Below are 14,233 nucleotides of genomic sequence, written 5' to 3'. Positions count from 1 at the left end.
GTAAAACATACTCAAGAAGAATGTTAATTACTTGTTTTTTTTCTGATGCTTAAATTGAATGGCTACACAGATCACATAATTTTTGTAATTAATGTTCATTTAGCTTTGACAGGTCTACACTTTAGTCTGTGCTTTGAAAGGCCAACCAAGTTTCTGAGGTCTGTTTCAATCCACCCACCACTATAAACAACACCAAAATCCATAAAAAAGAAATCATATTTTACAAAAAAAAAACCTGAATACAGAGCAGCTTAAACATATTAATAAACTAAAGTTGAAAATAAACAAGCCTCCTAACTGTTCTTGATAATGTTTAACTGGACTACAAATCTACTAAACTTCGTTTACAACAGGAGACTACCCAACTACAATTCTGAACAATTATTATTATCAACTACAGCTGCCGGTACATTAGTAAAACAGAATCAGTTTGTGAAACTAGAGCTGTTCAATCACTCTTAAATCAAACATTGAACTCCACAGTAAAATACTTAATGAGTTATTCTTTGCTTTCCAATACAGACCCTCTATAAACAAGCCAACAAGGGCAAACTTAAACAAGGCACTTGGAAGAAACTGTCCTTTCAAGCCAAAATTCATTTTTTTAACCTGACATGCCAATGACTGGTAAATAAAATTCAGCAAAAGTAAAAAAGCACCAGCTTATTTTCAACAAGAGTAGAAATAATTAACGAATAGTCAAACAATTTTCCACACAAAACACATATTTCATAGCAGTCTAAAGCCTAGGTCAGACAAGAAGACTGTTCAAGTCATCTGCTTCCCAGATTTGTTCAGTAAAACAACTTCTTGGGGGGGGGGGTCATAGTAAACGAGACTGAAATTTATGTCAAAAGTTCAGGAGATAAATAGTAAAAAAAAAAAAAAGTTAAGCTTCTTTCTTTATATTTAGCAAGGAAATTGATGCCATTTGGTTTAATTTGGTGAAACCTGCTAGATTTTTCTTTCATTTCTCTTAATATGGATTACCTAATAATAATATGAAATGTTTTGTTAAACAGTCGTAAAAGTGTTTACAAGCGGGGATATACTACTGCTGACACCATAATTGGTTTCGTGGTTGTGTTTTTCTCAGATTCCGGTCTTAAACGGAGTAACACAACAACCACAGAGCGCGTGCAAAGATCAACATTAAACACTGGATGTCCGCATTCTGGGCCCGGTAGCAACATGGGATATTGTACACAACAATAAATTAGGTCCCCCTTGAATCAAGCAACCCTCCAGCTCCAATTAGTGCAGGACCACATTAGAATTTTAATCTGTTATGATGCCGAGTCTGACCTAAGCTTTAGTGATTTAAAAAATCAGTCACAACTGAACAATCAGAGGGTCCGTAAATGATGCCGGTCTGCAGGAGAAATTCGAGAGTGCTGCAGCTAACTAAGAGATCACACACGGGATAGGAAGCAAACAAATTATAAACAGTTGAGTTCTCAGAGGCTGCCTCAGCAGCATGAAACAAAAGGAGGCGAGGACAGAGAGGACAGAAAGAAATGGGGTGAAGGAAGCCTGGAAAGAAAAGGAGAACACATGACTGAAGACCTGATGACGTTAGTAGAAATGTAAAAATAGAAATAGCAATCAGTGTGATCAGAAATTGGTCATTGGATGAAGACAGTGAGTCAGATAGCAAAGGAGATTTCCTGCAGATTGCACAAGGGGAAGGGAAGAGAGTCAGTAACTTTTAATATTTCAACATTTAAACAAACATGAGACACATCGCAACACACATTAAACCCACAGAGCCTCCACTTAATCCACGAGACATTATAGAATTAATAGAAACCTCCCTTTTCTATTAAATACTGCTAATAAATTTTTATTAAGAGTAATAATCACTTATAATAATTTAATCTTGACATGGATGGATGTCTGCTGACAACTGAAACACAGAAAAAGGACTCAGTGTTTACTCTACATAAAAGCATGGTGTGAATTACATGTAATAAAGAGGGGCAAACTGAGCACAAAACAAAAACACCAAAGGGGACCCAAAAATCATGCTGTCAAAGCTTAACTTCAAATTTTCATAATCTGGCTATCACTGTCACATGGAGCGAAGGGTTTACTGGCATTACAGTATGGTGAAAAATAGCATCGTGGACTGTTTATGCCTACTGGCACAAATTAACAGTTTTGTGAGGACAGAAGGAGAATTGCATTTTTTTAATTCACCCATTACCAGAAGAGCTTGCACAGAAAAGTATTTTTAAAAAGCAGTCTTGGCTTTTATTCTGCCTGATTCAAGCAATTACTTGAGCCAATTCAGAGGGCAACTCTGTGCCAGGTGGAGGCAGAATTTACATCCTTGGCTGGAACATGAAGATAATGCAGCTAATGAGGGCAGTTCATGACAAGAACCAAATTATGAAGCCAGAGAGGATGAAAATGGTCGAAATGTAGGCAACTTGTTGCAAGAGCCACTTGCACAGAAGTGAAAAATCCAAAAGTGCTTGTGTCATTATGCAAAGGCTTAGACAAAAGATTGAATTAATTTCAGAGCAAATTACATTCAGTCAGCAAAGGAGATAGAAAAACAACTGTTTATCATATAATGTTATTGAGTTTTCTGTTATATTTCATGGCACAGATGGATTTTAGAGGGCCAGCAGTTTCCAGTCAAAATGAGGACACTGTCTACAGTCCTGTCGTTGATCAGCTTAATGGGGATTTAATACGTTTTCTTGCAAAACAACTTCTCAAGTCTTGTATCCCAGCAAATCCTGGGGATCCTAAGCTCCTGAACTACTGCAGTGTTTTTAATCACAAATCTCAGACTTTGGCATATGATCTATTCCATCTGAAAACTAGGGAACTGGAGTAAAGTCTTTACTATCCAGGCTCAGAAGTGTAGTAAAGGTTTGCTCTGGTGTTGAAAAGCTCAGTAAATCTTCCCTTATGATTGCCTTTCTTCACCCTGATCTAACTCTACTAAATGATCTGTGGTGTATGGATTTTATTTTTGGGTAAGAGGAGACAGAGGACTGGTGCAGGGGAAGAAACAACACAGAACTGACCTGTAAATCACAATCTACCACAGTTTACAACAGGGCTTGAGTGGGAAAGGCTGGACTGGGCTTGTGCGGACTGGATCAGACTGGGAGGACACTAAGCACTTACCAGGGCAGTTGCGATAGGAAACAATCTGTGTTCTCGCTCCTATTCTGGTTGGGCATGGACCTTAAGAAGCAAAAAGACGGGGCTACAGACATGCACGTTTGAAACTGCTTTAAGTGACCTGTTTCAATTTTTTTGCTAAGCAATTTTTCCAGGACTGAGAGTCCTTGAGAAGTTTATTTTTTCGCCACACTACGGCAGGCCTGAACTGTTTCCATGGTGTGAGACAGAGGCAAAAGACAATCATTACAGGGGGTGGACATGAGTGCACCTTGAGGCTAATCCTACTATTAAGGTTTGAGGTAACACAGCAAGACATGGGATCGATACTTCACTTAACAACGAAGCAAGTAAGAAAAAAAACAGAGGCAAAGAAACAAGCAGTTAGGTGTTTAAGGCAAAAGCAGCAGGATTTGGCTCTACTCAATACAGGGGACTCAAATACTCATTATGGCTCATTCCATCTTTAATTACAGGTCCTCAAAAGCCCTGGAAAGGTTAACCTTTAAGTTGTAATGAGTTTCACAACCTGGTGATGCTCACTAATGCATTCTGATTTGACACTAAGGGGGAAATCTCAGGAAGGTATACTGTTAATGAGCAATGCAGGAGAAATGTAAAAAGTGTGAAAATGAACTCTAAAAATGTACATCCTAAATATTTTGAGCTTCAGTTGATCTGAAACTGAAAGTTACCTAAAGACATCAGCAGAAGAAATACTTATTAAAATATTTTCTTCACTCCTTCTCTCATTATTTCACTTCCATCTGATTAGTGATTCCAGCAAGTCATCTACATCTTTGTCATTAATCAGTTTTTAAAGGTTACATGGGGAATTTCCCTCACAAATTGCAAATGAAGATGGCAGCTTAAAGGACAGAGGGCAATCTAAGGATTGTTTGGGAGCTGAATGGAGATGAATATTTTAGCATCCAAGGAGCAGACAAAATGTTAACACTATCTCTTTAGATGAAATATTACCTTGTTGACTTATGATTGGAGCCATTCTGCTCCATTACATAATGAAACATCTGTTTACAGATTTCAACACCTGTTCTATGAATGTATATTAAGCCATCAAGGTGAGCTGTGCTTTGCGCCTGATAGACTTCTCCGCACATGACTTGAGTAATGAAACGCTCGCTTGCCAACACGGAGAGTCAGCATGACTTCCTTTGCCCCCTTCCTTCTATTCAGCTACATCATAACCAGGCTCGTCGATCTGCTGAAAACACGGCGAGCGCATCAATAATAAAGGTAGTACAGAAGAGAACCACAGGGTTTTACAGGTCATATTTCATGAAAAGTTCATGGTGAGACACAGATGGAGGAAGAGACAGTGGAAAAAGGTGCTAGAAGGTGTTGCACAAGGAGAGAGCAGACTGTCTGGACAAGGCAAAAGCACGAAGAAATGAGACTGAATGTGGTGTGACACCAAAGAAAGAAAGAGAGAGAGAGCAGAGGGGAAGAAAGAAACTGAGGATGGGAGCATGTGAAGGGAAAAAGCAGGGAGGAAGAGGTTTCAATTCATGAAACAAGGGTCATACTTACTATAGGGCACACATTCATACTGGACCTCCAGGTACTTGTAGGTCCCCGGGCAGGGGTCAGGGAAGACATCTGAACCTGTGATCACAATGCACTGTGTCCGATTGTTGCATCTGGGGAAGAAAATATGATAAAAACCAAATAAATGCTCATTTAAACATACATTCAAGCAAGGCTAAGAACCAAAGGAGCCATTGTTGATGTTAAACTCTGTAAGTGAAGCTTAACCACGACCAGAGTAGGAGGTTAAACAGTCCTCAGATTACTTTTCTGTTGTCCTTTATGTAAAATATTGTATTTCCTTTCATCTTATGTCACCACAAGAATAAAAATAAATGAAGCACCTACACAGCTGTTTATCTCTGACTTCTGCATAGGCAGTTCCTTACTTGCAGAAGGTAAAACTACAGGTGTGCCAGTACGCATGTGTAGCTAGAAAATTCAACAAGTGAGATGTTAGAGATTACACTTTTTACTTTGAGGAAGTATCCAAATTATGCAGATTTTTTGGAAGAAAATGACAATTTGTACAATTGCACAGTGCATGAGTTTGCCTGCAATTTTTGGTGATTAAAAACGAGAAATTGACCACTCTTGACTGCTTTAGATTTAAGTTTTGAATAGAAAAAAGTGTTTATATCATTCGATTTAAACTTGTTTCATATCTAAGTTTAGAAATCTGATATGTTTTAAGGATTTAAGGACTAAAAGAATGAGACCCACTCACACCACAGTGTGAGTTTGTTTGATGCTGTAGTACATCCAGCATTATGCTCTCTCTCACAGTTACAATCACAGTCCTAATTTTGTGTGGAGTGTTGTTTGTAATTCATTTAAATGCCCATACACAGCACAAATCAATGCAACATCTACTGATGTGGACAGATAAAGCCTTATTCACTCAGGACTACAATTGCATGGGGACTTCATGTGACAGTGGAATTTACCCCCCACATCTGTGTCTGCTGGGGCGCATTTGCTGGAGATAAATATAAAGTCTGTGTTCACTCAAATGTCCCGACTTATTGATTTGAGTCGGCTCCTTCCCTGAATGGGTTCACATGCTGAGTAGCTAGATGAGGCTCTCGAATTTGCACCCAAAATGCCATCAAAGGTCTCATTAATGATTTCTACTTGCAGCCTCTATAAATCTCGACCTGGAAGAGTGCAAAATACCAAAATACTAATCAAGACATCTTACCTTAAAAAAAAGAGTCAAATGAGTTCTGTGCTTAAAAAATGTGTGTAATTTCAGGTTGTGAAATGATATGGTGGGGCAATGGTTAACCAAACAGGGCATAAAACGGTATTCTTCATGAAAATAAATCATGTTTTAGCTCTTATAAAAAGGTTACACATTGTATTTTTCATTTCAGCAGCAATTCTAAGCAGTGTTTAAAGCCAATTTTAGCCCCTGCCTTTAACATCTGGAGAGCAGACTTTCTAATTGAGCCTGTGGCAGGCTCTGAAGCCCAGGGAATTGCAGGTGACCGCCCTTTCACTGTACTGAAATCATGATAATGACATCAATACCCCGAGCAAGCCGTCTCTGCTACCGAGGGAACTGAAATTTCTATTGGCAATGTGAGGAGCCAGATCAATAACTCTGTTCTGCTGATTAAGCAGGGACCAGAGATAATATTTGTTTCTTCTTATCCCAGACCAGTGCGCCCATTTACAGCAGATCATTGGAAAATGTATTACTGGTTGCATTGTATTGTGCTTTGGGTTTTGCCTTTGTCTTGTGCTGCTGAGGTAATCACTGCTCTGAGTCCAAATGTTATTAATATAATATTAGGTAGCACAGTGGAACAGTGGAGGGTGGTTTATGGTTGAGGTGTGTAGCATTGAACAAACACAGATGGAGAGAAATTGGCATTGTTTAGATTTCAGATTGAAAACTACCACCTTTTAGCAGCATACCCAGGATGCAGGAAGTGTGTTACAGTTAACAAAATCAGAATTATTCAGCAACTTAAACAGCTCATGTATTTAAATGGAAAATACACTAAATCAGGAAAATGGCAGGAGAAAAGAATTAGCCATGACTTTTTCTCTTTTGTTTTTTCCACACAAAGGCAATTCATCTCCCTCTTGTCCCTGCTCTATTTCTTCCAACCAGCATGCATGCAATTAAAAAGGTTCTTTTTTTCAAATAGGGAGCACTTTTATAATTTTCACCAAAAGAAATAAAGGGCTTTTTATGCTTTTGGCAATGTTAAATCGGCGTGTCATATCACAGAGCTCTAATGACACATGTTTGTGTCTCCATCTCTGTGTGCATCTGTGTTCAGTGAAGGTCTCAGGGGGAATTTTGCTTCATTATTGACCTTCACATGCAATAACACATGAAAATACCACATATTGTATTTGTTTTTTATGGAAATGAATTACTGTTGTGGAATTAAAACACACACCTCATGCTGGGCCTATAATACGGCGCCTGTTTTGGTGGGTAATATTTCATGACTCTGCAGTGCTTTCCATATATTATATGGTCACTTTGATGATTCTGCGCCCTCCGCTCATGCATAAGCATATCATGCAGGAGCAATATAAATTATAGTGCTTTATCTAACAGATTCCATTGAGACCGGGGGAAATGAATGTCTGGTTTATATTAGGTATATGAAACAGAATGATATCAAAAATAAAATTTATGACACTAATGAGACTCAGACCTGCCATCGTTTCTCAGGCGAATGCATTAAAAAACAGGACGTAAGCACCGGAAAAGGGGGGGAAAAACTCATATTTCTCTTGAAACAATGTTGACGTAAGTGTTGATAGCTCTCTTTGATATATTGCCCTAATTTCAGAGCTGTGGAGCTGCTATGTGGCCCCTGATCTACAGGAGTGTGTGACTCTGATTCCTTCTCATCTGTGAAACCTTCTGCATCTCCTGAGAGCGATTCAAAAAGCCCTAATGATTTCTTCAATGCTCCGTCCTAGCCGTCAATTTGAGGGTTAGCATGTAATTGAAATTCCTAACATAAAAAAAGTTCAGTACTCAGGCCTGCAAGGGCACAGGTCTCAAAGTGCACACTAATTAAATACATGTAAAATATGATATCTCTGACTATCTTTTGATAGTCTGAGGCTATATAGTAATTAATCATGCACATAATGAATACTAAGTCTAAAGAAGATTTTCTCCACTTTTCTCCAGAGTGAATGATTCTAATTCTATAAATACCTTGACTGCTCAACAGGATTTTAATGAAAAAAGAGTATTAATTCATTTTATCCCATAATGCAAAAGAAAGAATAATTAGCCAGCTGGAAAATGAGCTTGGCATGAAAGCATCAGTGGTCAGATTGCTCTGTTTTTGGAAGTATGTTTGTTTGGAAATATATCAATGTAATGGATTAAACCAAGAAAATTAAACAAATTGATTTCTTTTACTTAAGATTTCATTTTAAGCTTGCACAGTAAAAAAAAACTTAAGATTTAAGAGCAGCACATCCTAAATATGTCTACTGTCTCCCCATTGGCTGAAATCCTAAATCTATCTCTCATTTATTTTAAAAATCAAACAAAGGTCAGGATGTTCCTTAAGTGTACTCAAGTAAAACTAAAAAAGGGTCAGATGAAGAAACTTTCAGCACTGATTGCCTCCCTTTCCCCCGACCATGCTGTTAATCACGCTGCAGTATTCAAAATGTAATCCCATCACATCTCTGACCTTTTGGGAGAGGCACACATCAGTACAATTAGAGTGTCACAGAAAATGCTGCTTGGATTTGATGCAAATCTCTCTTAAAAATGAGCACTCCCTGCTGACAGCGGCGAGGCCCTGCGATAAGATGCCAACAAGGTGTAACTGATAGCACTCCTGATACCATGTATCCCCATGCAATTTAACCTTTTCCACTGCCATCATAAAGCATGTCAGAGGAATAATGGGACGTGGAGATAATGTCTTTAATAATGAAACAGCTTTAGTATAAAACACATGAAGCCAATGTTGTTTCTGAGGCCTTCCCAATCCTACATTTTTCTCTTCACTTTTACCATTTTAAGAGCCTTTAGTTTAACTAATCTAATATAAATCCCCATTTTTAGAAATTAAAAATAGGAACTGTATTTAGAAGAGCAGAAAACTTGGCCAGACACTGAGCACTAAAGCTTTGAGAGGACATGCATATTTTAGTTTCTTCTGCTTTTCTGCTATGACAACTGAATTTTGGTTACCCTCTCAATATCCCCACTTGATTATATTCCAGATAACAATACTGGTTTCATGTGATAACAAGCATACCAGCCCACACTCCTGTTTTTTTGAGGTTTCTCCAGAAATTCAGGCCATCTCCTGCCTTTGTCATTGTGACCCCAGGAAACATCACAAGTTTCACGACCCAACTTCAAACTTTTTTATTATTATTATTAATAATAGATGTTGACTGATAATGATTTTATTACTAGTAGTTTATGAGACCGATAACTGATATTTGGAACAAATTTATTATGATGTACAAAAGGTACTTAATGTGGCAAGAGTAAAATTGCATGATAAAAAAAAGCAGATAAACAATTTAGCCCCGACTCTAACACCATAAGAAACATGAGATACAGTGGGGCTCCCTGGTCCCTGGCACCTTTATTTTGGGGGTCGCGGGCTGAAGAGTTGGCGAACCCCTGTTGAGGAGAAACTTCAATAATAATCAAAACGGGAGTTGTTTAAACCATTTTCTGCTCATAGATGAACACTAAAGGGTAAGGGTACTGGACCCACTCACAAATACCTGTGTGTATCGTTTCAAACCATGCTTGAAAATACAGTTTTGAGTTTTATGAAGTTGTTGAATTTCTGGAAAAAAACATCCAAATATAAGTGGAATACCCACATAATTTTAAAATCTGGATAATAAAAGCAAAGCAGCATTAATAAACTGGTGGCACTGATCTCAAAAATCTTAGATGTAGGCAGGCGTGAGCGAGTTAGTTCTAGATGTTTTCGCAACATTTTGGCATTTCAAAACAGCTTTATTCTTTAAAGATAACATGAATCAACCACACAACTTGTCATCATGGGCAAAATAAGTAAAAATGTATGTATGCATGCTCACTTAGAGTTTCTGAAGATCAGAGGTTAATCAAATCCATTTTCCATCTGGTAAATCCATCTGGTAAGATCAGTAATGACCAAAGGCAAAATACTTCCTAGTTGCAGAATTCCCTTCTTTGTCCCTCATTTTGTTTTTTTTTTTTCCACCTGTCAACACTCCACACCAGCATTTGGGAAGTCAAAGCAGCCACTTGGAATTCACACAATACAGAAAATAACCTCAGCAGCCAAAACAATCGCCATGTTACTTGAGGAGAAGAAAAAGGCGACATGAGTGAGGGGAGCACATTACTGAAAAGAGGCACAATCTACTTCCTGGTGCTCCCAGTTTGAATTTCAATCAAATTAGCGTCTCTTAAACTCAAAGTGACCCGTCTAGCTCCATTTCATCTGAAATGCTGATGAGGTTCATGGCACAATTATCAAGGCAGACATCTCTCTCAAGAGGCAAGCCTGTTGATAGCAGACAGGCCATTGAAAAATTAAATCATTTCCAGGGCCATGAAATGGCAGCAAAAGAAACAATCTGTTGCGAGCAGGCCACAAAGCACACACAAACACATGCATGCCAAGCATATAATCAGATCCAATATCGGTATATTTAGAACATTTTCAAAGGGGGTGGCCCAATAATGTTTCAGGAAATAGGTTGTTAGAAATTAACCATTAGCATCCTGCTTTCAAAGTGAGGCTTTACCAAATATCCGGCTAAAACTTGTAATTACTGTCACATGTTTGTGTTTATGCTATATTTACTGGAGCCAATGGGGCTCAGATGGGGGGAGACCAGGAGGAGGGATGTCTGACTCACATCCTTCAATCTCAGATATTGATTTTTAAACCAGTAAAGGTACACTCCGGCCAATGGAAATATTATTGTCAGATTCTGCAGGTCTGAATGTGACCTTTACAGGACAACACGTTCCAACTCCAGTACACCAGAGTATAAACAGCAGCTTTACTGTAATGGCTTTAGAATAACTACGCTAATGTCCAGGAGTCCAGATTAAAAGTCTTTGGCTCTACTTTAAAAACACTGTTGATTCCTGGTCCCTATGCAGCCTCACAAAGCTTTAGCAGATTACACTGCAAGCCCAGACAAGTAGAGATTACTTAAAAAAATTCTAGTAAACCCTTTGCCTTATAAAAGTTGGTATTGGAAAATGAAAACTTGAGTTGAATCAACTTGTAAATTTAAGTTGAGTAAATAAGTGATGAGTTGATTGGACTTATTAATTTAAGTACTATCAACTGTTGTATTTAGTTTATTTAACTAACTTTTATAAGACAACCGGTAAACTCTACTTAAGTTTAGTTCAGAGCTGACAAAACCTGCAGAGTGAGAACCTTAAGTACAGCTGCATTTCAGAAAGGGATTTGACTTACCAGAAAAAAATAACTTCAAACCCTCACAGAGCTATTACTTATTATTACTTGTTTAAAAATGTAAAAAAAAAAGAGAGAGAGAGAGAGAAAAAACAAGAAATTGCATTGTTCTTGTAATTCAATTTAATCCAGTTTTGTTTTTTAACATAATAATACATTACAAACTCAAAAGAATGTCATGCCATCAATGTTAAAGTTTATGCAATTTAAAAGCCTCTGCTGTTTTAATAACATGAATTCCAGATTATTAATATCTTAACATTACAGTGACAGTACACTTTTGAAATGGGTAAGTAGTAGGCAAATTGTATCAAAATAATTCCTGACAGCAAGTCCCAAGATCACAACAGTTTAAGTGGGTTTTACCGTCGAATGAAGAATAAAGTCTTTCCATGAACAGAGGACAGCTCAGGCAACATATCAGTCCATTCAAACACCCAGCAGGTACTGTATACGGCAGGTTGTCCAGGTGAGCCTCCATACACTCCCATCCAAGGTTACTGCTTCCTTTTCCTTATCAGTGTGATCCTGAGAAACAGAGAGAGAGAAGAGGACAGAGACACATTCAGTTAGACATTTGATTTTCAAATAAGATAATTTTAAACTGTTTAGAAAGACAACTATCACATCATACGTAAATGTGAATGTACACAGTTATTAAAGACTCTGTAACGGGAAAATGAATCTGTATTTAGGTTTGTTGTATGACAGGTCACTGTGTTATGAACCCCCAGGTCAAATTTCAGTCAAATAAAACATCTCTAAGTTTATAAAATTAAGCTTCAAAATCATGAAACATGAGGCAGTAAAATCTGCTTTAGGATGGTGTGGGTGTCTCTGTTGAATGAGCTGAAGCCACGCCCACTCAGGAGAAATATGATCCTCTAAAATAAAAAAATTGCTAAGATCTGAATTGAGGAAAGCTCCCATGCCATTAGCCTGCCTCTTGACCTTTTGTTGACCTCAGAAGAAGAGACAAAGTCTGTTTTCTGGCTGAAATCTCTTTTATGACGCTTTAAATGATCCATAGACCACTGTGGCTGATAGATTTGGCAAATTTACTTCACAATGAACAAAAGACAGCATTTAATTGACTGTTAACTTTCAATAAAGGCGGTGACATCAGCTAACAACCGACTGTACTGAGATAAACTGCTCTGTGATTATATATTGTAGTGTTAGAGGGGCGGAGTCATTCCCCACTGTGGGCTGGTGACATCATGAGCCCACATATTGGCCCCACCCACATTAAACCAAGCCAGGAAAGAGGTGATTAACTTTCCAGCGGTCTCAATTCAAAATTCAGTCACATGTAGATCTCAGTGTTTTCACACGTTTACAGCAACTATATTCCAACATACATGTTAAAACAAAAACTCTGGATTTCACTTTACAGGATCTTTAAGAAATAAAAATGACATTGAAGTATATATATACTTGCATCCAGCATAATTTCCACCAAATTAAGTTACTTACTGAGTATGTCTTTAAAAGGCAAAGTCCTCTGCCCCAGACAGGTGACAGTCCTCAAAGAAAAGACCCTGATGGCTTTGGGCTCGGCTCTTGGAGATAGTAGACAAAGATAAAAATACACATAGTTTGATAAGGATACTTTGTTTATCAAATAAACTCCAGAAACTTTCCACATTTTTAATTTCAAGGGATTACAGGAATTAGACAAGATGATGACTTATAAATAAAAGTAAGAGGGACAAAGCATAAGGTTAAGATGACAGGAGAGAGAGAAAATAATGGGTGCTATGAGAGGAAATGTGAAGATTTTATCAAAAAGAGAGAAAAAGGTAAAAGACGAGAGTAAATAACATAAATCAATGATAGGGAAAAGAGTACAATAAATGATAAGTAAAATTATAAGAGAGGAGGATCTGCTCACCTTTGTGTGATGTAAAAGCTCAGCAGGCAGGTGAGACAGGTGAAGAGGAGAACACCAGACTCAGGTCTTTCTGATGGACCAGTAAAGAACCTTAAACATAAAACACAAACCTTAGACATGGTTCTAGAACAAGAAGCAAATTATTTCTCCAAATTTTAAAACAAATAAATATTTCAGCGTTAAATTAGAGTTAAATCTATAACTATAGCAACTCTAATCCTCTCTGGTTAACAGAGGAAAGTGCTGGTCGAGTCCCACTAAAATGTATAACGACAGATAGAACACTTGTATGGATTTAGGCCCCGTTTTAAGCTTTATTTTATCGTCAAATTGAATCGGTTAGCTAATAGCTATCTTACAACACAGCGTGGTCACTAACGTTAACTTAACAGTACTCACCAGACTCTTTCTGTTGCGGTAAAGCAGTTCTCCTGACAGTACTGCCCCGGTTCTCCTCCGCTCCTGCAGCACTTTCTCTACTGCAGCTGCATCTCCTCATGGGGGTTTAGTTGTAGTGGTGTGCACTACATCCATGTGAAAGGCACAGCTAGTTTTTGGCTGCTGACAGGTGAAAATCTCTGATAAACTGACCATAGCTCTCCTCCGGAAAGCCTGCTGTTCTGCACACCAGTTGGAAATCTTGTCCCCTACACCTGTGATACCTGGCCCGGCTTTACCGGGGTGGGGTCCACTGCATCCGTGAGACATAGTGAGCTGCAGGTCGATGATTGGTTAAATCTCTTTGACCCTGACTGCAACTTAGATTTTACATCTTAAAACTAGATGACAAAAGAAAGAAAACCTCTGAATGGCATGCAGACTGTTGAAAAAGACTGTCTATTATCATACCGTCTTTTTCTGTTTGTAGCTCTACATCAATTCAACTTTTATATTTTCATGGCACACATATGGCTTTTTAAACACAGCATAATCTAGAGCAATTTCCAATGTCTTATTTATACGAAAATGTATAAATTTTGTTTATTATGACAGCAATATTTAACAAAGGCCATTTTAAATATGTTAATTCTTAAGATCATGAGGAAAAAAAACAACCTAAATACATTCTATATATATATTATATATATCTACATTATATTTAATATATTTTTTCCCCATTGAATTCAGGGTATATTTCGAGGAAATCTGACTTTAAACTTCACAAATTTTAAGACTCTATTGCATTTTTATTTTC

General features: G+C 37.8%; 1 protein-coding gene across 10 annotated transcripts in view; it reads right to left on the bottom strand.

Moving 5' to 3' along the window:
• Window positions 1-14,233, bottom strand: part of adgrl2a (adhesion G protein-coupled receptor L2a) — a 113,729-nt gene that overhangs the window by 42,100 nt on the left and 57,396 nt on the right. For all 10 annotated transcript variants that reach the window (XM_041791182.1, XM_041791183.1, XM_041791186.1 and 7 more), the window contains exon 4: window positions 4,693-4,802. In XM_041791182.1, the coding sequence (XP_041647116.1) occupies window positions 4,693-4,802 (110 nt within the window). The remainder of the gene's footprint in view (window positions 1-4,692; window positions 4,803-14,233) is intronic.

This window comes from Cheilinus undulatus, linkage group 7 (genome assembly GCF_018320785.1).
Source record: "Cheilinus undulatus linkage group 7, ASM1832078v1, whole genome shotgun sequence".
In the NCBI taxonomy this organism is placed as follows: Eukaryota; Metazoa; Chordata; class Actinopteri; order Labriformes; family Labridae; genus Cheilinus; species Cheilinus undulatus.
The sequence above is the reverse complement of the archived record's forward strand: the minus strand, read 5'-3'. Positions and strand labels throughout refer to the sequence as shown.